Here is a 27741-nt window from a genome sequence, read left to right as displayed (position 1 = left end):
GAACCTTATCGTTTGAGACCATTTCCGGCTCAAAATTCGAAAAATACAGGCTAATATGCGATAAATAAATAAAAAACGAATGAAGATCGGCTCGAGGATCACGAAACCTCTACTAGACCTCCATCTGCGGCCACTCTTCTGTCACAAACAGCTGTTCGGAGACCCGGATGGTAGGAGAAAGAAAGGCCATCGAAAGGACGTTCGGAATTGGCTGCTTTGCCTCGCCCGTCCTCAGTTTCATTCACTCAGTCAGTTACCGAATGAGCGCGAGCAAACAAGAACGTAAAGTGTGCATCCGCGACCTCGATTACTCAAAACACGTCAATAAGATGGTACGAAGCCTAACTCACTGGACGAAGACTTTGAGTTTCCCGGCCAGGATTTCGCCAAAGCAACAGCGCGAACCCACGTTGACCCCAACGCCCAGCAACAGCTCTATTAACAACAATCTGAACAACAATAATGAGATTAACAGCATGATGGACAAGAGCCAAACGTCGCTGACCGAAGTCAACCAAGTAAGTGTGGCGAGCCCTATTTGTTACGTCCTGTTTCCGGAAAACTATCGGAAAAGTGTATTCGGAGTATATCTGTTAGATCTTTTGGAGTCCGGAGCTGCTTGCATCTGTATATACGGATATATAGTACGTGTATACATATAGAGAGTATTAGTGAATATAAGTGTGACAAACTTCAGGAGGTGATTTCGCATGTAAAAATAATTACAGTTTGCTATATAATTCGTATTCTGTTGCAGTTTTCCTCAAAAACAGACTATTTACAGCTCTCAATGTTTTGAAAGGAAAAAAATTGTTACGCCAATGAGATATTTCAAACTAAAAATCATTTTTGGATTGCTCGTTCTATTTGTGACAAAAAATCTCCTGTGCCTTTTTTTCGTATGGGGCACCGTTTTCACCCAAAAAATTATTTCAGATAACTCCTTAAATAAAAGAAAAATACGCCTTAAGATGTTTTAAATTTTTTTCGAATAGAAACGACACCCCATACGAAAAAAAGGCACTGGAGATTTTCTGTCACAAATAGAACGAGCAATCCAAAAATGATTTTTAGTTTGAAATATGTCATTGGCGTATCATTTTTTTTTTTCGAAACATTGAGAGCAATAAATAGTCTGTTTTTGATAGAAACTTCAAGACCCGGTATCTTGGAATACGAAGCATTTGCAAACAAGAATTGAATATCAAACTGTCATTATTTTTTCATGCAGAAACACACCCTAAAGTTTTTTGCACATATATTCACTGTGTATCGTGTATATTATGTATACAATATTGTATTGTGTATATTATGTATATAGAATATATATTTGTGTATATTATATATTATGTAAACAAGGTCAGTTGGAGATCTCCAGGGTTATTTTAAGTAGGGTTGACCCTACGTACTTATGTCTGAAACCGCTTACTGAGGGAGCTACAATACAACCCTTAGAAGAGACCTTACGATAATAAGGTTTTTATAACCTGCAACATATATTCAATTCAAATTTCGGTTATCAAATAAGGGTACGATTATAATGAATTTACATTTATGACTTTGAATCTGAGGGTAGTTTTCAAGGGGTGAGAATTGCCCTTTTTTTAAGTAAGTAATATCCTCTGGAGTTTTTTCTTGAGAAATGTCCTCTTGATGAATCATAAAACAATTTCCGAGTAGCTACCTAATTTATGTTTGAAGAGGGATGTTTCCGTTTTTCAATAACCGACAACAATGACATCCTAACTCACTTCTCATATTCCTATATACAGTTCTGTGCTATTCAGGGCACAATAGGTGCAATAATGAAAATATTTTCTTAATCCTAAGGAAAATGTTATAAGGGAGATTTTTATGTTTTGAAAACTGCATAGCAATTACGTATATCTGACACCTCAATGTTATTTCGTAAATGAATATATCAAACTCTTGCTAGCCCAACCAAAATAAGATATGCAATTAGTTCTTGAAGGTTTTAATTACGGTATGTTTTAATTAAACAGCCTTATCTTAACCTTACCTTACCTGATCATGTTATTCCACCTGAATATTTTCAAATAATATCCTTACTGACCTGAATATGTTAATTTTCCACAAACATTTTTAATTAACTAATTTCCATCGAGAAGTTCAGGTAATAATAGAAATTTTCATAACAATATTTCGGTAATTATAGCCGTCAGCTGTCAACTGAGGATATATTATGTTGAATATAATGCAGTTTGAGCCAATTTAACTGGAATTCAAAATATGATACCTATCTTATTAGAAGTTAAAAGTGTTGTGGAAAATTCTTATTTGAGGAAAGTTGTATTTTTTTCTCTTTGGCTCTTTTTGTTGAATTATGGCATTAACTTTTGTATTATTTTCGTTTAATATTTGGAATTGAGCAATTATAGATACGTGAATTTCGATTCACAAATAGTTTCAATCTTCCATTACTCCATTTAATCGAGAATTCTGTGCTTTCAAACAAATTTTATGACAAACTTATATTTGAAGAAGTTATTCCAAATCACCTTTCACGTTTGGTTCGGTCCATGGTCGTTCTCGTAATCACATCAACTTTCTTGTTGTTTTTTATTACCATGCAAATAAAATTTCAAGCTCTATAACACGCATCTTAATGTAGAAAATCCGATTTCTCGCTCTTTTCGATCTTCATCGTCAAAAACGATGTTACCGTCGACGTTACTTGAAGTAACGACTATGCCCATTTCTCGTTTCATACATTTTGCAAGCGATTTCTCGCCATATATAGGGTTTTAAATATCACCTCTGCTCCTTCAATCTCACTTCGATTGGTTATTATGTAGTCGTCCTTCCACACAGAAGCCATAAATTCGCATCGAATGTCGCTTTGATTTCTATGACACAATAGCAGAAATCGAAACTGCTATTTTTCGAATAACCTATGTTAATCAGTGGAGTGAAATTGACGTGTAAATCGATAGGCAGCTGAGGAAAACAAAGAATCAGCATCGAATTATACTTCAAGACGTCTGATTAAAAATTATGATGACGTAAATGAATATTCAACGTGCGTTTCTCGTAGACCAATAAAACTGATCATGATTAGAAATCACAGATGGACGAGGAAGACGTTTCCCCGGAAACAAACTTCTGTCATTTCTTATTCTTCCTCTTGGTTGGAGGTATCGTTTTTTACGAATGACAAAGGAAACTGTTTCAGGGTGTCATTGTGACAGGGTTATGCAACTGTATAGCAGATTAACTTACCTTCTTTTTCCATTAGGGCTATTATGGTTGCGATTTCTATGTACACCGTGTCAAACACGTTTGTTTCTCAATATTTCAAGTTGTTGACGTCGGTGTTACCTGTGTCGGTACATCACCTTCTTTTATTTCACGATAACAAGGAGTGTTATTGACATCTTTTTTGAATTCGGGACGGTAAACATACCTATACGGTAAGTGCGATTTGAAACGGTGGACATATTTTTTTATTTGACAGGTCACTGGGTGGTGATCATAGAAAATCAAGTGTAACGATGGATCTCCGGGTGGTTCACAGATAATTCGTTTAAGAAGAAAGAATATTGGAGAACTTCTGTCCTATTCGATTCTGAATTGGAAATTATGAAGCGTGAAATAACAATTGGGTAGATCTCTGGCATCTATACTGGTTGATTTACTGTTTTCATGATGGGTTAATAAAATCTTATCATAGAGTAATAAACATAGAAAGAGGGAGTATACGCAATTTTCACCACGTCCTCAACATGTTTAGATTACATTGTCTGATTGTAATATATTTTCAAATCCATAATTTTACTATATCATTATGAATTTATATTATATTGAATGAAATATATTCATTTGAGTAATTTCCGATTAACTATGCGAATTTGAATATTTGGAATCCGATATTTTTCCTAATTGTCGAATTTAAAATAAGGAGAATATTTATTATTTTCTGTATCTACCTGCCGAAATCCAAGGTTTGGCAACTTTAGCTCCTCTAGTGTCATCGGTTATTTCACGTCGTTTGGCGCGCTAGAAGTTTGTTTTCTGAATTTGTGATATATTAGGTATCTATTTCAATTTATTTTGAGTTTATATGAAACGTTGATTCACTATGGGTCATAAGAAGTTCGTTCTTTGTGGAGAAACTCGCGAATTGAGTGAAAAATCGAATCACTGATATGTTTTCATTTCCGCGCGCTTCATATCAAATTTGATAGTACATGTTGGGGACAAAATTTGCTCACTGAAAATTACATATGCTCTCTTGATCTATGTGTATTACTCTGAGGTTTACACCAACGAGGAAACACAAATCTCAATCATTGTGAACATAGAAGTTCTATCAATTATAGAATTATTTATTTGGATGGACGTTGCCAGATCCACGAAAAATTAGGTTGAAATTGCATAACACCTGGAAAAATGGCAAATGAAAAAAGTGTTTGAAGTGTTTTTCAACCAAACATAACATATCGTAGAATTGTTATGTTACCTCGTATTGACCATCAGACTTCCATTCCTGTATATTTTCCGTACGTTTGTCGAATAACAACGTGATATTTTGTTCCCAATAAAATATTCTACAAGTTATTTCCGGCTGGTACCTGACACTACTACGTTCTTGAGTACCATTTCCACGTCTTTCAATAACATCCGTTCCACACTGAGCTGCTATTGTTTTGGTTTGTAATTTTCAGTGATGAACCTTCGGAACTGTTCGTAGAGAAAATTTACTTCACCTGAAATGCTTCTTCGAAGCTTTTCTAGGAAACTTTTCACTTAAAGGTTGGTACAAAAGTATTTAGCTTATTTAGCTATTAGCTTTTCAACAAGATCAATTTTTTACAAGAAGAATTAATTTATTTTCTTGATATTCGATCATTAAATCAAAAATTGGAAGGGCAGTATCGTCTAGTCTTGTCGACAAGCGTCTAAACAGTCCAAACATACTTTTTTCTAAGAAAAATTATCAAGAAATGCGTTTCAAACGACTTGGACTCAAAATCTGTAAAAAAAAAAATTTGGAGTGTTTGTCTATATGTAAACCTTTCTTGTGTACGCTCTACATGTCGTAATTTTAAAGATATCTAGCTCAAATATGCGGGTTCACTGTACCCAGAAGCCAGCTGAAATTGGTAGGAACATGATAAGCTGTTTCAGTGTTTTCCGGAATTTTCCGACTTTTTCAATATCTTTTTCATAAACAAGCTGTAAGTTGCAATTTTCAGAAATCTATGATGAAATTTAGATGGTTGATACGCTTCCGAAGTAATTTTTCTGCTATGGGAAATGTTTCGACCAGCTTTGGTTCAAATTGCAACGTTGCCAAGTGTGAAGAAAATGTAGAAAAATCAGGAATTTCTTGGAATTCATCTAACTTTTTTGTGCTGAATATGCATTAACTCTTGTTGGTTATTTCGTGAATTATTGCAGAATCAGACACCATCGAGTTAAATTCGCCGTATTCTTATAAACTGGCATCTTCCAAGTCGCTGTATTCTCTCGAATTCTGCGATCTTTGTGTGTGAACAACAACGTCTTGTTTATCTTGTAATGCGATCTTTGGCGTATCAGCTGACTTGGACCTGTTCAGCGGACCCAATTTTTATGGATTTATTCTCCATCTATCCAATGGCCATCTAGACTGGTTTGCCGATTATGACTAAGCGTGCGAGGCATTTGAACTCATCGTAGGAAGGACCTTTTTTACAGGGTTGTACCAGGGATCATGAAAAAACAAAGAAAGCACTGACTTCAGGTCAGTTTTATCCAATTTTTTTTTCGATATTCTGCTTAAATATTCTATGGTTTTGATGAAGCCATAAACGCAAAAAAGAGTGACATGGTTGTTCTATATTTACCTGCAAAATCTCAGCCCGATCTATAATCACAGAAATATTGGGTTTTTCTTGTCCAATATTCTTTTTGAATTTGGTTCTGTTTAAGTGATCAGCTTGAAATGCAGCACTTGTCGATATTGTGGTTACAGAAATATTGGTTAAATTCTTACAATATTCTGCGTGAATTATGAAATTATGAATTTTATGAAATTCTACAGAAGATTCTTCATCCAATTGCGAATTTTCATCTCGAATTCTTCGAATTTGGCCCACTTTCCAGCTATTTTAGTTCTGCAGTTATCGTTAAACACCATTTCAAACTCAAAATCCGAAAATTACAGAAATTGTAACGAAAGGATATGATCTATCGAGAAAAAGAGTTCTCAAAAATAACGGTTGCATGATAATCATTTCTAGAGCAATATTAAGTAGTTTAGATCAGATTAGAATTCGGCTTTCCGAATCTGCGATCAATTTTTTATTCTCTTTGATTCTGTGCTAAACAATTTCGGAGCAGATCGTCTATCATGTTAGCAAATTTGACGTCATCTTTAACAGCCTTGGTTATCACTTCGGTCAGATCAGAACAAACTTGCTTAGCTGTGTACTTTTTAAGATGGTCAGTTCTGGCATAGTATACTATGGTTCTGGACATCAACGCAGTTTGTCCATGTGTATGATTCCACTGCTGAACTGCATTTCTGTAGTGTCTTTTTTTCCAAATCCATAAAACGATTCAGATTGAGCAGATGTTGCGTTCATACTCTTTTTGCGAGTTCCTCATCTTGTTTATTGCCTTTATTATCACCCTGGGACAAATAGCAGTGACTTTATTACCTTTAGCCAGTGTGTTTTGGTTTAAATTTACTTTTTTATATCTTTAAATGTATATTGTAGTTGATTTCTATTGTACGTCAGTCTTAAGTTAGTATTTGTCCGTTTAATTATTCGTAATTTGTGTGTAATTGAAGTTCAATTACGAATAACACATCTATTCATTTATTATTTTGAAAATATACAATTTTGAACTCAAATAAACCTCTAGTAACTTGTTAAAACATTTAAAAACAAGAAAGAGGTTCTCGTACACTTCAGATCTTTGGGGAATTCGAGGATCAGATCCACAGATGGATCATACTTCGATCATAACCTCACTAATGTTTTCATAGAACAAATTTTTGAACCTATATGAAAACAATTCTCTGATATCCGCATTCTTTTAACCTTATCTGCAGATCAGCCCTTGGTCATTGAATTCATCAAGATAACGATCACAGACTAATTGGTGTACACAGAGCATGACTCAGTAATCAGTGGTTAAGCCCGTTCACACAAAACGGCCAAATAATTTGTTAAATTGAAGCCCTCACATTCCGTAATCGTCCCAGCCATCCCTTTTAATAAGGAGGGTTCCGGTTCCAAGTAGTCTTCGTAGAAAAAGGAAATGTATCCCGCTACAAATGACCCATAAGGGATCCTTCTGCAGGGCAAACAAAGAGGCGAGAACCAATAAAGCACGCATCTGGAACATCTGTTGGGACACGCTGAGCTGAACACTTTGTACGTACAGATGGCTGATCTCATCCGATTGGTGTTTATTATTGCTTTTCGACATGGTACGATACTTTTCTGTGGGATTATGAATTACTGTCTGTGTTCCTTCGGTTTATTTTTTTCTTGTAATTAAAGTTGTTTATGTGAAGAGGATGTGATATTTGAGCTGTGTGGTACTGTTCTTAAGTTTTTTTATGTGGCGTTACTTTTTTAGCTCTCAATTATTTTCCATTTTGTAGAATTGGTCTAATAATACTCGGAAAATAGTTATTTATAATACAAGTGCAGAAGGCATTGATATTCTTCCACGAGTTCAAAATTCAAAAACGAGCCACGAAGTGGCGAGTTTTGGAATGAACGAGTGGTAGAATGAGCCTTCTGTACGAGTATTATACATTATTTTCTCTAATTCATTGCATTTTCATTGAAATTAATGAAATATTTCCATAAATATATTTTAGTGATTTTTGCATTGAAAAATGTTGGTTGGCAGAACTGATTTCTTTAAGGCAAATTGATGAATTGACAGATAAAGCCGTTGCGGAAAGTTCGGAGTACCAACATAGAATAATAGAATATAACCATGAAAACTGTGCGTTTCTGATATATTCTCGCACGATTTTGTTCTACAAGATGTGGAAGAATGAACGGAATAACCACAGAATTAGAGAAATTATATTTAGATCTTTACAGGTTTTCCTCTAGTCTAGTTTATCATTATTCTTGCCAATTGTTTATATTGATCGTTCAATTGTCCTGATATTGATATGAGACACTTCCACTCCAAATATTTATTATGCTGTGATAGCATATAAAATATAAGCCATGCATAAATATCTAGGTATCTTTTGAATTCGTAGATACTAAATGTGCCTTGATTTATTCATCAGACAAAATTTTTTCGGTTCATAATTCAGCATTTCGGAAAAGCACGTAATTTGGAATATATATACTATGTTACTAGATACAAAGTGTGGTATTCTGCATAATTTTGAGTTTTAGGTTTGAAATAATTTTAAAATGAACACCCAAGCTTAATACAGGGTGTTTTTTTTTAGAGCTATAGAACTTTAAATTGCAATAAAACAACGATGGATTATTCGATTGACATGAATTTTATTTATCCGCAAGATAATCTTGTGGCATTACATTTTAAATATGATTTCTGGCATATGACCGCCACAGCTGGCTCGGATGTAGTCCAATCTGGACGTCCAATTTTCGATGACTTTTTCTAACATTTGTGGTCGTATATCGGCAATAACACGGCGAATGTTGTCTTCCAAATGGTCAAGGGTTTGTGGCTTATCCGCATAGACCAATGACTTCATATAGCCCCACAGAAAGTAGTCTAGCGGTGTTAAATCACAAGATCTTGGAGGCCAATTCGCAGGTCCAAAACGTGAAATTAGGCGGTCACCAAACATGTCTTTGAATAAATCGATTGTGGCACGAGCTGTGTGACATGTTGCGCCGTCTTGTTGGAACCACAGCTCCTGGACATCATGGTTGTTCAATTCAGGAATGAAAAAGTCATTAATCACGGCTCTATACCGATCACCATTGACTGTAACGTTTTGGCCATCATCGTTTTTGAAGAAGTACGGACCAATGATTCCACCAGCCCATAAAGCGCACCAAACAGTCAGTTTTTCTGGATGTAACGGTGTTTCAACATACACTTGAGGATTAGCTTCACTCCAAATGCGGCAATTTTGTTTGTTGACGGTAGCCATTCAACCGGAAGTGCGTTTCATCGCTAAACAAAATAAAATGGACGTAGTGCGCGATACGTATTCCGCACAGAACCATTATTTTCGAAATGAAATTTGCACTATTTGCAAGCGTTGTTCAGACGTGAGCCTATTCATGATGAATTGCTAAACCAAACTGAGAATAAATCACTTGACAGTTGTTAAATCGGTCGCCATCTTGAACAGTAATGCCAAGTTAACAGTTATTGAAATTTATTGAATGGAAACTCTTTAAAACAATCTAATTTGGCTGTTCTATGGAAATATCTAAGTGTATGTATGAAAATGTTCATCTCTAATCCTGTGCAACCTTGCCATTTTCGACTTGTCCCCGTAACCTTCTTAAGAAATTCCAACTCACCAGCATTGTATCAAATCGAATTGAAATGTTCCGCCATGAGAACAGAACGGTACACCGACTAGATCAGCAGGTATTTCTATTATCTCGTGCGAAAATAATGGAATATAAGAAGCGTACCACGCATTCCTAAATTACGAAAATCATCCGGTACCTAATTGTTCTTCTTCTTCCTTACAGATATACTCAGATCCAGAGTCAGAGAAGTCTATTATGAGTTCTGTGGTTTACTGCATCCATCACAAGGAGGGTTGTAAATGGTCCGATGAACTGAGGAAGCTTAAGGTGAGTTTACACGAGAGCATAGAACATATCTAAAGATTAGGAACGTCGTCGGTATTTTGAAAACTAAAATAAGTTGGCGAAACTATTTGAAGTTCTTTAATACATATCACAAGTTTCACTTCATTTACCTTATTAATGAGTGAAATCAAGAGAATTCAACTTTAATATACTTTAAAAACTATTTTACTGATAAGTATTTCCACAACAGCTCTAGACCAAGAATAATGTTTCACAACATCTACTATTTTTCCTTGCTTTAATCAACAATTCGAGCTCAAGCAGATATGCAAATTTCATCCTAATGAATACGATTCTTGCATATGATAGTGTACTTTATGAAATTCTTCCTCATGAAGAAACGTATATTATTCTATGGTAGATATGAAAATGAATGTTAACAGTAATCAGCAAATATAATTATTGTAATTATCACAGCGTGAAATCACCGATTGTAACTGCATCTCCGTCCATTTGCAGAATCACAGGAAAATCATCCTACGTCATAGTTTTTGTGCTTACGCGAAACCATAAAAATAATTATGTTCGATCATAGATATATGATATCTGACAGGATACAAGATCATAGATTTTGCACGCATGTGAAGCCACAGAAAGACCTCATCCGATGACAGATGATCATAGATAAGTATTCGCCTTTTGGAAGTTCGAATATTGAAGTACTTCTAATTTTAACAGTGTGTAAAACGAAGAAAAGGGAAACCGTACAATCAACCCCTGCTGGGTTCTAAATTTGCCGCTTTCATCTCTGCTTCCTCCCATCTTCGGTGGAACGTGAAACATCTGTCTGTTGAGCGGGTGGCGTTTACAAAAACACAGAATATCTCGTTTTGAAATACTAACAATGGGCCTGCACATGTGGTGTAGAGGCCAGCTTGGGCGACGACCCATAGTGTCTCTAGATTTGAACAAAAGGATGTGTTTGAATTGAAGGTTGTAAAATGTGTTCGAATTGGGTGCCTGATTGGGTTGTTCTTTATTATTATGAAGGATCGTGGCTCAGAGTTCTTCAATTTTATGAATGTGGTCTTAGGCGCATCCATAAATCATAATAATTTTATTGAGGAAACCAAAAAAAAAAGTTTAATATAATAAATGCAGGCTTGGAGGATTAGATTTTTGCCTGACGTATAGATGGTACCTACCAGCAGTGCCATACCAATTTTGTTTTCTCTTTAGTACCAAGCAAAGAGTAATAAACATAGATCGAGGAAGTATACGCAATTTTTCACATGTCCCCAACATAGTTAGATTACGTTGTCGGATCGTGATATAATTTCAAATCCACAATTTTACTATATCGTTATGAATGTATATTATATTGAATCAAATATATTTATTTGAGTGATTCCTGATTGAATCTGCAAATTTGAATATTTGGAATCCGATATTTTTCCTAATTGTCGAATTCATAATAAGCATAATATTTATTATTTTTCGTATCTACCTGATGAAATCCAAGGCTTGGCACTTTTGCTCTTCTAGTGTCATCGGTTGTTTCACGTTGTTTGGCGCGCTTGAAGTTCGTTTTCTGAATTTCTGATATATTAAGGTAATTATTTCAATATATTTTGAGTTAATATGAAACATTGATTCACTATGGGACATAAGAAGTGCATTTGTGGAGAAACTCGCGAATTGAGTGAAATATCGTATCACTGATATGTTTTCATTTCCGCGCGCTTCATGTCAAATTTGATAGTTCATGTTGGGGACAAAATTTGCTTACAGAAAATGAAATATGCTCCCTCTATCTATGTTTATCACTTTGTGGTACCAAGCTTCAAAAGATGTATCAACATTTCAGAACATAGATTTGAATCGGATCAAAATGTTGAAGGTTAAGTGAGGCTACATTTGCTGTTTGAAAAATTGATAAAAAAGAGTTTCGTGTATTGATAAAACACTGTTTTTTTATGGGGAAAATACTGTGCAAGTAAAGCAATGGTTTGATAAGTGCTTTTCAGACTCTGGCCCATCGAAAACAACGGTTAAAATGTGCTCCAGGAAAAGAACTTTGGCTGAGAATCTTCATACAAAAAAGATATTGAAAAGTTAAAGGAGCGTTAAAGTAAATGTATCACTCTTCCTCCGAGAACATTATTTTTTTCCTACTCATGAAAATTTTCTCTCACACAACGTATCATCAGAAATAATGTGATAATGTATCTCGTACTGTCTACTACACGGCATATGTAATGAATAAGTGGAAAATGATGATCATTGCTTACATCACTACAGCTAAAAATAGAACTTTCGAACCAATAAACAGCCACTTGTTAAGAACGTTCGAAGCATTGACCACGTATGGACTTCATTTATATTGGCATCACTTAGTTAGTTTTCACGCCTGATTTCTAGGAAAATTCAACTGGAGGTGTCTGAATTGACAGGGACAATAAATACACTGAGGGAGACTGCAAAATAATAAATAGGCATGTCTGGATGCCTGATGTCTGCAACTTTTGTTAGCTTGTTCATTTGTCAGTTCATACTTGAAAATACACCCTGAAAATGAAAAAATCTTTAAGTAATTAGTCTGAGCGATGCACTCGTGTGCAATATTGCGGTCACCCATCCAGATACTGACCACGCCCATCGCTGCTTGGCTTTATTTTCATCGTTCGATCGTTAAAAATTCGCAAATTTAAAACATTTGGAGAATAATGCTGAGTCTCTTTGCGTATTATCCGGTGCAGCACACAAGTGTGAACGACCAGGTCATTACAAATATGAGTCATTGGTTATGGCGTGCTTGGAATACTTGTGGTTCCAATGTCTCGGTGAAGAATAGCTGCAGATTCAACAAAAATTCCCAGTCTTCAACACGTTGGATTTTGTTGGACCCACTGACACGATGACGTAACGGAGATTAAGAAAACAACTTGACGTATCAATTTCGCGAGATTCTTTCTTACCTACTTGTATACAATGGGAAATTGGATTCAGTAAGAGTATAGGTTGGGGATTCAGTTAGTTAGAATGCTTTTGGTTTATTGTTACCAGGGAACGTTTTGAAGGGGAATATTGCTGTTAGGTATTTCGTTTGAGAGTTTTACAGTTCACGTTTTGAGTGGTTTCAAATTGCTAGGAATGGTTGGGAAATAATTATGATATTCAATGAGGTTGTTGCATTTTTTCTCGATTTTCGAAGAATCCAAAAAACGAATTGAAAAATTCTTGCATTCGCCGTTCAGAGCTCCTGTAACTCTCAAACAGAAAAATCTACAAACTACATTCGTTTCGAAGTTATAGACATCTGAAATCTTATTTCGATTTCGTCAAGAACGCATCTATCAAAACCATACAAAATTTCAGAAAAACAATTACAAGCTTCGTGCAAAATTTCGTATTGAACGAGTTATTAGAATAGGAAAAAAAATGAGCAGAATATCAAAAAAAAAAAAAAGAACCTTATATTTTAGTGACTGAAGATCTACTTTAGTTGAAATTATGCGAGTAGGTGTACATATTATAACAATTTCAAACTATATGCAGAATTCCAAGTTGAACACATTACTTTTTATGAATTTAAACGTGGCGTAGATTTCAGGAATATCGTGTCTTCAATCGCCCCTTACCTCTACGCCAATGAGAATAGAGACTCTTTAAAACCATTTTCTGGTTCACTTTATTAGGCCAATTGAAAAGTCCCCGGTCTGATGCACATATGGCGGTGCTAGTATTAAATCCATATGATTTTTAGTTAGTACCAACCTTCAAACGATATGTGTCCAAATTTGACAGCAGTCCCACAATTAGTTTGTGAGATATTGCGTTTTGAATGTAGCTACTTTTGTTATTTGAAAAAAAAAAAGATGGAAAAAAGAATTGCGTGTGCTTATAAAAGATTGCTTTCTGAAGGGAAAAAATACTGTTGAAGCAAAATCTTGGCTTGATGAAGAGTTTCCGGGGTCTGCACCAGGAAAATCAACCATCATTGATTGGTGTGTTAAGTTTGAACGTGGTGAAATGAGCACCGAAGACGGCGAACGCAGTGGACGCCCAAAAGAGGCTATTACCGACGAAAAAATAAAAAAATTCACAAAATAATTTTGAATGACCGCAAAGTGAAGTTGATCGAGATAGCAGACATTGTAAAGACCATCTGAACGTGTACATCATATCATTCACGAATATTTGTACATGAGAAAGCTGTGTGCAAAATGGGTGCCGTGCGAGCTCACAATCGATCAAAAGCAACAACTTGTTAGTGATTCTGAGCAGTGTTTGAAGCTGTTTAAGTGCAATAAACCTGAATTTTTGCGTCGATATGTGACAATGGATGAAACAGGGCTCCATCATTTCACTCCGGAGTCCAATCGGCATTTAGCTGAGTTGACTGCACACAATGAACCGAATCCAAAGCGAGGAAAAACACAACAGTCAGCTGGCAAGTTTATGGCATCAGTATTCTGGAATGCGCAATGTATAATATTCATTGATTGCCTCCAAATGGGCCAGACCATCAACAGGGATTATTATATAGCATAATTGGATCGTTTAAAGGATGAAATCGGAAATCGTTAAAAAACGGCCCCATTTAAAGAAAAAAGATGCTATTTCATCAAGACAATGCGCCGCGTCACAAATCAATGAAAACAATGGCAAAATTGCATGAAATGGGCTTCGAATTGCTCCTGCATCCACCGTATTCGCCAGATCTGGCCCCAGCGACTTTTTCCTGTTCTAAGACCTCAAAAGAATCCTCGTTGTAAAGAAATATAGCCAATGAATAAGTAATCGCCGAAACTGAGACCTATTTTGAAGCGAAAGACAGATCGTACCACAAAAATGGTATCGAAAAGTTGGAAGATCGCTATAATCGATGTATCGCCCTCGAAGGCAACTATGTTGAATAATAAAATCGAATTTTGCCAAAAATGTGTTTTACTATGGTAGACCAGGGATAACTACGATCTGAACTCTTGAATCATATATAATATAATTTCTTTTCATACTTTTCGTCGAGTTATCGAATATTTGGTTGAGTTTTTTACGAGTGTTTCAAGGTGAATCGGTAAAAAACCGATGTTGCGCAGTCCCACACGGGCAACAATATATCCTTCTATTAGATTCAGTTGACGTTAATGACCGTTAAACAGATCTAGTGGAAATTCTAGCTAGACAAACGTTTTTTAATAACCGTCAACCTGCCGATCGCTGTTTCGACCTTCTAGCGCCTTGGATCGGTCGAAACCCACATAGAAATAACATGGAGATTCGTCATAGGAGCGAGATTCTTCTTGTCTGAGCAATTCTCACAATCGCCAACCGAAGTCTCGGAACAAGTTTATGCAAGTAGGTGCCTGCGCCTGCTTTTCTCGTTCTTGCCCCAGGCCTGTTTACATCCTCTAACTGATTTCTTCATCGAGGTACACTTGATTTCTAGCGAAACGACTCGTTTTACACCATTCGCGATTTTAATTTCACTGATGATATTAACCTACCATATTTTTGATACAGTTACGTTAGAAAATATGTAAAGCTTGTAATCTTCCCGAATTTCATTTTGATGTACTACCATAATTTTGCATTTTAGAACCAAGCACCAGGCAACAGCTTCATGGAAAAATTGTCAGTTGTTATTTTTCGTATTTTGTAGAGAATGGGGATCTCTGAGTTTTGTAAAGGGTGTTTTTTTAGAGCTATAGAACTTTAAATTGCAATGAAACAACGATGGATTATTCGATTGACATGAATTTTATTTATCCGCAAGATAATCTTGTGGCATTACATTTTAAATATGATTTCTGGCATATGACCGCCACGGCTGGCTCGGATGTAGTCCAATCTGGACGTCCAATTTTCGATGACTTTTTCCAACATTTGTGGCCGTATATCGGCAATAACACGGCGAATGTTGTCTTCCAAGTGGTCAAGGGTTTGTGGCTTATCTGCATAGACCAATGACTTTACATAGCCCCACAGAAAGTAGTCTAGCGGTGTTGAATCACAAGATCTTGGAGGCCAATTCACAGGTCCAAAACGTGAAATTAGGTGGTCACCAAACGTGTCTTTCAATAAATCGATTGTGGCACGAACTGTGTGACATGTTGCGCCGTCTTGTTGGAACCACAGCTCCTGGACATCATGGTTGTTCAATTCAGGAATGAAAGAATTATTAATCATGGTTCTATACCGATTACCATTGACTGTATCGTTCTGGCCATCATCGTTTTTGAAGAAGTACGAACCAATGATTCCACCAGCCCATAAAGCGCACCAAACAGTCAGTTTTTCTGGATGTAACGGTGTTTCGACATACACTTGAGGATTAGATTCATTCCAAATACGGCAGTTCTGTTTGTTGACGTAGCCATTCAACCAGAAGTGCGCTTCATCGCTGAACAAAATAAAATGGACGTAGTGCGCAATACGTATTCCGCACAGAACCATTATTTTCGAAATGAAATTGCACTATTTGCAAGCGTTGTTCAGGCGTGAGTCTATTCATGATGAATTGCCAAACCAAACTGAGAATAAATCACTTGACAGCAATTCTTTCATATTCTGTCTGCTAGACCACAAGTACCATAATTGGAAACAGCTCATTTTTATTAATCTAAAAATGTAACAAACTACAGGGCGTTACATTCAAACCAAAAGTAATCGGAAAATTGAGACAAAATTGGGGTGTTCCATTAAAAAAAAATGACGGTGACGTCATTACTCGAAAGTAATTCACCCTGTATATTATATTATTATTTTAAAATACGGTAAATTAAAATGAAAAATCGACGTGTTTCAGGATAATTTCTCAAAATGGTCTGTTTATCTAATATTGAATTTGTTCCATACTTTACGGACACAGTGTATGCTGAAGTATAGAGTTGGTTGCATTTATTGTATAGACTTCAAAGTAGACCCCCTCTGAAACTCTTACGCCAATGATTATCCTGAAAAATTAATTAAAAGCCATATGCCTCCCATTATCCTCACCCTTCCACCTCTTAATACCCAACCAGCAGTCCCAACACCACTCCAATTAAACCCATTCGTGGCTCGTTCGCGGAACAAAAAAAAATTGTTATGGTCCGCTTATATTACAGCTAGCGAAAGAGCTCGAAGCCCAACTGACCGTAACTAAGATATGAATAATGCATTAGTTTGCCAGTAGAGCACGTCAAAGTATACACAAGCTGTTTTTCAAGAGCGCCACCCTTTCCACACAATGAACTCTGGTCATGCCATTCTGATTTTGCGGAAGGCTTGAAGAGAGCCGAAGATAACAGCTGGCGGACACCCGGCAGCTAAAAGCCGACCGAATGCCGGTCTTTGTAATTGCCTGTCCTGCAAAAAGGAAGTGAAAACGGTAATCTTTCGCTTTTACCGATGACAATTACGCACAAAATCGGCTCCAAACAATTTTTTGTTGGAAATAAACATCGATGGCATACTTTACAACGTGCATCCACGCGTCGAGTTATGAAAGGATATTCTATGACGACTGTCAACTTGACAGCTGTCAAATGTTGACAGTCGTCATAGAATATGTCTGTTTGATGTCTATGTTGGAAATACTTTGAATACATAAAAGGATTATCAATAAAGTAACCAGATATACGGCTGGTTTATGAGATAAAGGATCAATCAAACGATATCTTCTTTACCGAAGTGTTCTAATACCTTTATATTAAGGGTGTTAGTGAATATCTTCAGGGGGTTATTCTGCTTGACAAAGATTCACAGTTTGTAATATAATTTTTGTTCGCTAATAAAGGGCTTCTCAATAAGAGGTTTCATTTCAAATAGCCTGCTCTCTGACAGCTGTCACTTTTGAAGCTAGCTATTTTACACCGAGATCTTGTGATTTAACACCTTTAGACATTATTCTTTAGGGCCACGTGAATGATAAAAGATATATGCCATTGCTCCACAATCGATTCAAAACATTGAAGATGGATTTTGTGAAATTATCGAGGACATACAACCACAAATCTGCGAATTGATCATGGAAAATTTCATGAAAAGAATATGGTGCTGCAACCATAGCTGAGGCAGACATTTGGCTGATATCCTTTTTCATTGTTAACGGCACACCTACCTTCTAACAATGAAATACCTTGTTACCTTTTACCGACAAATAAAAGGAACTAAGTTGCTATAGAGTGCCTTGGATTCTGACCTAAGATTGTGTTTGTGAAGAATTCAGTAAATAATAAATAAAATAATCTTACCTCTATGCTAGATTCAAGATCAGTACTCTCATTTGGTTTGGGATCATTAAGAATGTTGTACAACTTTCTACAATACCAATCCTGTTTGCGCTGCAATAAATATTGATCTTTGCTTTATCTGAATACGAATTTGTGCAGCTGTCATGGTTGCGGAAATCCCTGTGCAAATTCCAGTTTTCTACAGCTGAAAGATTACTTTCAATTTCATTGATAAAAGGGACGAGGGTAGATAGAAATGTGTGCTTCTGAATAGGTTATAATCTAGGCGTTCCTAATCTAGACATATATATGAATAATATTCCCATAATTTGTATAAGGGACGATCAAAGTGCAGCACAGCACATGTAATTAATACAAAGTGCCCTCTTGTAATTTCCTAGGGGGATTCAGGGTATAATCTATAATTATGAATGGAGAAACGATGTTTGTCTGTTTGTCCTTCATGTATTATTACACCATTCATGCATTAACCTTTAAACCTTTGGGAAGTTGTCGAATACACTTCCATTAAGGTTTTTACCATACTATTATGCCACAATGAATTTTCGAAAGACTGTTATTCCTCTCAAATTATCAAGCTGTGCGCGTGCACCCTTGAGTAACACCTTATATATTGTAAAGGGTGTTTTTTTTTAGAGCTATAGAAATTTAAATTGCAATAAAACAACGATGGATTATTCGATTGACATGAATTTTATTTACCCGCAAGATAATCTTGTGGCATTACATTTTAAATATGATTTCTGGCATATGACCGCCACGGCTGGCTCGGATATAGTCCAATCTGGACGTGGCAATAACACGGCGAATGTTGTCTTCCAAATGGTCAAGGGTTTGTGGCTTATCCGCATAGACCAATGACTTTACATAGCCCCACAAAAAGTAGTCTAGCGGTGTTAAATCACAATATCTTGGAGGCCAATGCACAGGTCCAAAACGTGAAATTAGGCGGTCACCAAACGTGTCTTTCAATAAATCGATTGTGGCACGAGCTGTGTGACATGTTGCGCCATCTTGTTGGAACCACAGCTCCTGGACATCATGGTTGTTCAATTCAGGAATAAAAAAGTTAGTAATCATGGCTCTATACCGATCACCATTGACTGTAACGTTCTGGCCATCATCGTTTTGGAAGAAGTACGGACCAATGATTCCACCAGCCCATAAAGCGCACCATACAGTCAGTTTTTCTGGATGTAACGGTGTTTCGACATACACTTGAGGATTAGCTTCACTCCAAATGCGGCAGTTTTGTTTGTTGACGTAGCCATTCAACCAGAAGTGCGCTTCATTGCTAAACAAAATAAAATGGACGTAGTGCGCGATACGTATTCCGCACAGAAACATTATTTTCGAAATAAAATTGCACTATTTGCAAGCGTTGTTAAGGCGTGAGTCTATTCATGATGAATTGCCAAACCAAACTGAGAATAAATCACTTGACAGCTGTTGAATCGGTCGCCATCTTCAACAGTAATGCCAACTCAAAGTTATATACCTCGAAAAGAAAAACTCCCTATAGAAACGATGTTTGTGTGTTTGTCCTTCATATATTATTATACCATTCATGCTATTAAATGCTATTAAACCTTTGGGAAGTTGTCGGATACGCTACCATAGTACTATCATGCTCGAATGAAAACTTACTCGAAAAAATATGAAATTAAAACAATCATTCTGAAATGTTTTCTACTAATAATTCAACATTCGAATTCTTGAAAGACTGTTATTCTTCTCAAATTATCAAGCTGTGCGCGTGCACCCTTGAGTAACACCTTACATATTGTATAATCAGATTTTTTTTCCTAAACAAACCCGTTCTGATCAATTTTTGGCCTTGCAGGGTCATCTCAACACCTGCAAACACGATGCCATCCCTTGTACCAGTAAATGCGGTGCCCAAATACCAAGGGTATTGATGGAGGACCATCTCAAGTACACCTGCCCACAGCGGAGAGCCAGGTGTGAGTTTTGTAACAAGGAGTTCACTGGACACGTCTTGGAGGTGAGTTATAATTTTTTTTCTATGGATAGTGGCTCGTATGAGCTGAAATGAGCCTGTATGCGGGTTATGAATATTGAAGGAATTAAAAAGCTGTTAAAGAAGTGCTACTGCAGATAAATTAAGTTTTTCTAATATCCTGTGAACACAAAAATGCTTAAATATTTTAGCTTATTGTATAGCCACCTATATTTTATGTGTTAACTTTTGAAACTAGGAAATAAGATCAAAATTACACGAATTGAACGTTTGCAAATGTTCATTGTAGCAAATAATATACCAAAATAAGGTTTTTCAGTGAACATATATGTGTGAAATCATTATCTTCACCTCTGGGTCTATATCTTATCTTGGGCACACGTACGTGTATGGGTTTTCAGGCTTATAGGAGAGTATTTACCTTTTTTCGATAAGTCATATGTGTACACAGTTATTAAAACATGGACGTAATGGTAGTAGAGAAAATTGCAAAAATTACTCGTCATTCACGAATTTTGTATGTAAATGGCAACCTCGCAATTTAATAATTTCGAAACCACCAAACGAATTTTGACTACTAACAAACTCAACGAAGACACTCAATTAGGGATTCATCAGACCTAGTGGCTTGGCATTTTAACCAACTACTTGACTTGGAAATAAAGCTCGTGAAAAATTACATACTTGAGCTTGGCTTGACTTGATTTTAGATATTTATTGCTTGACTTGATATCAAGCTACTTGATATTACTTGAGCTTGATATGCACGCGTCGCACGGCATATATTTCTGCAATCTCGTGCGCGCTTAGACTAAATAAGGGGATTCCTCGTGCGCCGAGAGACTGAAGCATTCACCAGTGAGACTTTATTAGTAGTTTTCTCACATTTCTATGAAATCTATCAGTAGATTTTGGTAGTTTCAGAAATATCTTTCCAAAGTTGGCCGAAATGGCCAAGGATTTTTTATTTTCCAGAGCTGCTCATACAGTTACAAAAACCCGCAATAGGTTAGGCGACAAATCTATAAGATGCCTCAGGTGTTTAATATCCTGGATGGTAAATTATGAAATCAAACGAAGCCTGTAGGTTTCTCAATATTGAGAAACTTTATTTTTTTATTATTGTTTACTTTGTTATGGAAGTGATTTAATTTATGTTTCTATTTCAAAAAGGTTGATCTTTTCGGTTCTTTTAAACAATAAGTTCTATCAATATAAGTGTTTTTGCAAGGTTCCTTCTCAGTTCATCATTTTTTTTATTGATGTGACTCTACACAATAAAACTGCTAAAAATCAAGTAGCTTGATATGATTCAAGTTCTTGAAAATAAATACTTGACTTGAGATTGAAAAACTACTACTTGATTTGAGCTTGCTTGAAATCAAATCAACCTCAAGTCAAGTAGCTTGAAAATCAAGCCAAGTCGTGAATCACTATCCTCATCATACCCTGAAAATTTCAAATCTGTAGCACATTCCGTTTTATAGTTATAGTGAATACGGCGTACATACAGACAGAATCGTTTTTGTCCTCAAATTCTTCACCAGAGACTCGAACTCAATCGTTTCAGGCCATTCTCGACTCTCGACAACATTATAGCCCGCTGTTACTTTGAAACAAGTAGGCAAAATAAAAAAAATTGACTACCCTTCACACGTAATATAAAATTGGTATTTTTCTTTGCAGAATCACATTGGTACTTGTGGATACGAGCCTCTATACTGTGAGAATAAGTGCGGCGTGAAGATACACAGGCGACATTTGTCCCAACACAAGTCGGGCGACTGTTCCAAGCGACTTGTACCCTGCAGGTACTGCTGCAAAGAGTTTGTAGCCGACACTCTGTCTGCACACAACGTCAAATGTGGCAGGGTTCCTGTGGTGTGTCCAAACAGATGCGACATCAACCTGCTAGCCAGAGAAGAGCTGGACTCCCATCTCAAAGAGGAGTGCACCATTTCTGTCTTGCCATGTACCTTCAAAGATGCCGGATGTAGATTCAAGGTAGGTGTAGGTGGATTGAAAGATTGTAGATTGATTTTATTCTTTGAGACCCTAGTGTTAGAGAGGAAGAGGAAATACACCAAGAGATTGCGAAAATTTAGTCTTGATTAACTGGGTAGTCCTAAAAAAATAACTGAATCAAGTGCCAGAATAAGTCATCGTCTTTGAAGAAAGACATTTCATCTACAAACTCTTCTGGTGATGGTTCTTCATAGGTATATGGTCTTCTCGAAGCGTTGAACAGGTTTAAAGACTGATTTCAAGGATGGCATCATTATCTTCTGATGTCAAGAAGCAATAAGATGCAAGGTTCTAACGTTATTACTCCAAAGACGCTTCAAAGATTTGTGAGCTGAAAATGCTAGCCAAAACGAATCACAATTTCTCTCAGGTTATGACAATCAACTGAAGTCCTAATATAACAACTATAGGTTCGTTATTTCACGTTGTCTCCAACATTACTATAGATCTTCTAAGCAAACCTTCTTATTGATGAATGTGTTCATTTCTGAGAGGTTCTTCATCAGAATGTAGAACTGGTTTGTTCAAGTAGACTCTTCAGTCCATCACCTTGATCTTGGCGAGATGAGCTGGGATTTTCGGCTTCTTGAGTACCATTGTCTTCCTCAAAAGACACATGTAGATCCTGCAAAGCTAGAAACCTTCCTCGCAGTTGTCTCAGTTCCTGAAATTCATAACAACTATACCCAACAAGGGAGCTGTAGTTTGGGATGTTCCTCTTCTAACTCTAGCCCTTAGAAATGCAGCCCACTACTAGTATTTAATATAGCAATATAATAATTTTCCTTCTTTATGTGTCGTGTAGGGTCCCAGGTTTTCCATGGAAACCCACTTGGAAGAAAACTGCCGGCAACACCTCAACATGATGTGCAACGTAGTCACCAAACAGCAACACCAAATCTCCTCGTTGAAGAATGCCCTGTCCAAGTTGTCTCTCAACTACTCCGGCACCTTGATATGGAAGATCAGCGATTTCTCTTCAAAACTGAACGAAGCCAAAAACAAGGAGGGGATGGAACTAGTTTCCCCTCCTTTCTTCACTAGTCAATATGGATACAGATTACAGGTGAGGTTTAATTTTTTGTGTAAATAGTTGGTAGCAGTTGATGGCTCAAGAGAGATGAGGTTATATTAATTTTGTTCATCTTAAAACGCTCATGGGACGAAGAAATAGCAACATAAAAAATGTATCTGGTATTTTTCTGATGAAAAGTAGTGGCGTGCATAAAATTCTTTCAAAAATATCCCAAAAAAATTGAAGTTGAGATTTTGGGTGTTGATTTTGTTTAATTATTTGGAGCTCAGTGCAAAATTTCAAATTCAATGATCACAACCATAGAAAATTCGAGATGAAGAATAAAAAAAAGAGGAAATAACTGAGATGAAGTCGGGAGCTTTCCTCTTATGTTTTTATACCACACTTCGTGATTTCAACAATAAATTTGACATCCTCCATCGAAGTTTAACACATGTTTAACGACCCTTTGGCAACCTCCATAAAAAATTAAGTACCCTCTCGACAATATCCGGTTGCAACACGTGCACTTGACAAATTAACCTCATCTCAATTGCCTCACACGTGTTCTTCGCCCTCTTTTGACCCCTCCCCTAACGCAGCATCATTGTTACAGGCCTCCCTCTTCCCTAACGGTAACGGAGCAGGAGAAGATAGCCACATCTCTGTCTACATCAAGATCCTGCCAGGCGAATATGACGCCCTCTTGCGGTGGCCCTTCGCCCATTCGGTGTCTTTCACCCTCTTCGACCAATCGTCTTGCCCGGAAAAAGCCTGCAACATAGTGGAAAGCTTCATCCCCGACCCTACTTGGAAAAACTTCCAGAGGCCCAGCAAAGAACCGGACTCTCTTGGTTTTGGCTTTCCCAAGTTCGTCTCACATGAAATGCTCAAGAAGAGGCACTTCCTGAAGGACGACACTATGTTCATCAGGGTCAAAGTTGACCCTAGTAAGATCGTAGCTGTGTGAGGAAGAATAAGAAATCTGTGGCGTAGGCACTTAATGCGAGGAGTTTATTTATGTTTCTGTGGTTCGGTTACATAACCTCTGTTTGCTCGAACGGTGATTGTCAAAGTTGTTATGATGTGATTTGATGGAGATTTTAGTAGTGATCGAGTTAAAACATGTTTGAATCATTCCAGGATAAATAAGAGGTATGTTTCTCATGTTATTCTATTGAGAACTACTGGGAATATTTCCTTTCATGTTCAGTGCCTTCGCAAAATCTAGTTAGCTGATTTCACGCTTTTCAAACAAAGTCTACTTGATTTGTCAAGCGTACAACTGTGATGTTTTATAATGAGTCGATTCGAACGTCGATTATAACTTGTAAATAATGATACGTTGACCTTCGTATGACAAGGTTAGAACAAATCCCCCTTTAGTTTATGGCTTTTCAGTTTTCACATGTAAAAAAAAAACCTTTTACGTTTTGTGAATTATTGTGATAGTTGTAAGACGCCAAAGTATTATGTTGTTTGTGGATTTTGTACATAGATTTATTTATGTTTTAAGATAACAGTCATTTTTTCCTGTTTGTTTGTGAAATGGACTGTTTTTTGATATATGTTATCTACCATTTTTTTTATAACATTGTAAAAATTTTGATACAATATAGTTTTCTTGAGAAGATCAGGTTTGATTCAATCGACCATTCCACCTTACAAGTTCCTGCTTCCTTTTTGAAGATTATAAATCCGCTTTGTCATTGAATAAACTTATTCCGGGATATTTTACATAGGAAATTACTAAAAAAGAATTAATAAATCGGAGTTATGGAATATTAAAACAATGAGATTTGAGAAAATTCTGGAACAGTCTGAAGATATTTAACTTGTTCATCATTTTCCGAATGATTTTAATTTATGCACATGCAATGCAGATAAAATTCTTGAACACTAGTAAAAGGTTTTCCAGTAATAGGTTTCATGTTGCATAGCTCGCTGTAATGGCAGCTGTCACATTTGAAACTGTCATCTTTTGATATTTGACAATTAAAAACTACGCCATTACTAAAAATGGAACGATACACGCTTCAAAAAAGCAATGAGATTTTTAAAATTCACTACAAAATGGAGACAATTTATCAGTCATAGTTAACAAAACTGGAGTACTTCTTGGCCGGCAATAGTGAAAATGGTGGAATAATTCGAGCATTTGGGACAATTTGGTGAAGTGAAGAATCGAAACAGTGTGCGCCGCTCAAGAACAACTGAGAATATTGCTGCTGTAACCCGTAGTTTTGACAAAAACCCAGATCTGTCGATTCCTCCTTGATCTTGGGAATTCCAAATGACATTACACCGTATTCTGCATGAATTTGAGGCGGTTTTTGAGCTGGTGGTGTGATTTTCATAATGGAATAAACATCTAATGATTTCTCTTAAAATTTACCTACTCGTTTTTTATATAAAAATGAAACCTCTTATTGGAGAACTCTATATTAGGTGAGATATGGAAATGGAGAGAATTTCACGTTTACATAAGCCCATAGAGCACCCTGTATCTGGAAAAGCTTCAATTCATATCGAACCATCTACGACCAAAATAGGATATTCATACAAAATTTCAATAAAATCGAATAATAATTGTAGAAGTTAAAAGTTGAGGCTGCAACATAAATTTGTGGACACACTCACAGACAGACACGAACCAAAAGTCCTACAATGCTTTTTCAAAGCGGAGGCCAACAATTTTTTTAATTGTGAAGCGTCCTCAACTTTCAGTAGACTCAAAAACAAATCAGCTGTCACAACCCGAAAACATTGGTTCAAGAATATTATAATATGGGGACGTAGCACGTTCTCTAACACAAATCAGCTGCCACAACTCGAAAAATCGATTCAATAATATTATAATGAAGGTACCTACGTAGCACATTCTCGTTAGCAATTGAAAATACTATTCTCTTGCCTCAATAGTCAAGATTAACTGCTCGAATAACCCTTTCAAACCATCAATAACCCAAATAGTTTCTTCGAAAACTCCAATACGTAATTTTATTATTCTCCAATCAGCACGGCCATCTGTGCGAGGAAAACCATAGAATGCCAAAGGACTCGTACGTCTCGATATTTTGAAGTCCACCTGGCGCCCAGGAATTTCTGTTGCACATGTCCTGACAGCTGGTCTTCGAATTGTACCTACGGTTTGGTTTCAACCAAAAACCTTTCATTTTTCCAGGCATTCAACTGTACTGCTACCGATGTTGAAGGTCATTATACGAGGTACGAAAGTCATTATTGACGTTTTTATCGTTTTTGTTTTAAGTTTAAAATTCGGATTGTGTGTTTCCGTTTGGATGGTATATTTTCGTGAAACCATCAGGCAATGATAATTGTTTGATTCCTTCCTGATGTTTTCGCAATGTAATTTTTCATGAATGCAGATGTTTATAAGGAAATGGTTGATTTTTATTACATTTTCGAGACTTTTAAGATGAACAATAGAATATAACGTGGCAAAAAGTTAGAAGTCCTAATTGATTTATTTTCAAATCTGTCAATTCACATTTCTTCTGCTTTGATGCTTTGAAATAGTTTTTTTCAGGTATTACCCACCCAATTTAAATTTTGATGAATCATTTCAATGAGACTTGAAAAAAATTGGGAACATGGAGATTGCAAAGGGGGATTATTCAAACTGAAAAGTAACACCAACTTACTGTCTGTTATAGGTAAACTGGATTTCTGCAAGAATTTTAAGAATAAATTTCAATATTTAAAATAATTCATGATATTATTCGACTTCATTCAATACTAGCCTTTTTCCTTCCTGATTTTAATAATTGATTACATTTGACAGTAGCCAACTTCAAAGAATTTTCAAAGAATTATAACGTCTCTGAATTCATGTGCAATGATTGTGAAAATTATTAATTTTTTCAACCGATCTAAAAATTTAGAGTGAATTTTTGAATCGTCTATGGATCATTTGGTTGATTTGGCACTCTTCTTTACCATTAAATATAATGAAAGGTTTTCCAATGAGAGGTTGCATTTCGAATAGCCCGCTCTCTGATGGGCAGCTGTCACTTTTGAAACTGTCATATTTTGACATTTGAGAAGGTAAAACTACACCATTATTAAAAATGGTACGCTACACGCTTCAAAAATGTATTGAAATTGATAAAATTCGCTACAAAAATGGTGAATTTTGCTGACATAGTTTGCAAAACTAAAGCCCTTGTGAAGAACGTTCTCAGCTGGCAATACGCTTTATTAGTGTGACGTCACACACCGCCATTTTTGGTTTTCCTGTCAGTGTTCGGAATCCAAACAAATAAGTTGTCATTCAAATTAGTACGGTGTCGTTGAAGGAATTGTCTTATTTTCATAAATAAGAGTATTTGAGGAACGATTTCAGTATTAATTGATAGACAGAAGGAACGAGGTTAATACCAGTAAGTTTGAATCCTGTATCATTTCCCAGATTTTGTAAAAAGCCGTGTTTATTAGTCGAACTTCAAGTTCGAACTTACTGGCATTAATATCGTGCCTTCTGTCTATCAATTAATAGTAAAATCGTTCCTTAAATAATCTTAATTATCAAAATAAGCCAATTCCTTCAACGACAACGTACTAATTTGAATGACAATTTGTTTGTTTGGATTCCGAACACTGACAGGAGAACTAAAATTGCGGTGTGTGACGTCATCACTAATAGAGCGTATAGTGAAAGTGGTGGAAAAATTTAATCTTTTGGGATAAGTTAGTGATGTGAAGAATCGAAACCGTGTGCAT

The 27741-nt window shown here is 36.3% G+C and overlaps 1 protein-coding gene across 1 annotated transcript; it reads left to right on the top strand.

The window, feature by feature from the left end:
- Positions 1–152: 152 nt before the first annotated feature.
- Positions 153–24631, top strand: LOC123680271 (TNF receptor-associated factor 4). Its single transcript, XM_045618074.1, has 6 exons — positions 153–518; positions 9675–9779; positions 19821–19982; positions 21645–21962; positions 22789–23049; positions 23615–24631. The coding sequence occupies exons 1-6, from the start codon at positions 168–170 to the stop codon at positions 23966–23968; spliced, it is 1551 nt and encodes a 516-aa protein (XP_045474030.1). The 5' UTR covers positions 153–167; the 3' UTR covers positions 23969–24631.
- The last annotated feature ends 3110 nt before the right edge of the window (positions 24632–27741 follow it).

Source organism: Harmonia axyridis, chromosome 5 (genome assembly GCF_914767665.1).
Source record: "Harmonia axyridis chromosome 5, icHarAxyr1.1, whole genome shotgun sequence".
Taxonomy (NCBI): Eukaryota; Metazoa; Arthropoda; class Insecta; order Coleoptera; family Coccinellidae; genus Harmonia; species Harmonia axyridis.
This window is presented reverse-complemented; position numbering and strand designations above follow the sequence as displayed.

Bases quoted from the DNA above. Each gene is read 5' to 3' on its own strand.
- LOC123680271 (XM_045618074.1), top strand. From the start codon at position 168: ATGGTAGGAGAAAGAAAGGCCATCGAAAGGACGTTCGGAATTGGCTGC. The intron at 19,983-21,644 runs GTGAGTTATAAT...TTTTCTTTGCAG, and splicing joins TCACTGGACACGTCTTGGAG to AATCACATTGGTACTTGTGG. The intron at 23,050-23,614 runs GTGAGGTTTAAT...TCATTGTTACAG, and splicing joins AATATGGATACAGATTACAG to GCCTCCCTCTTCCCTAACGG.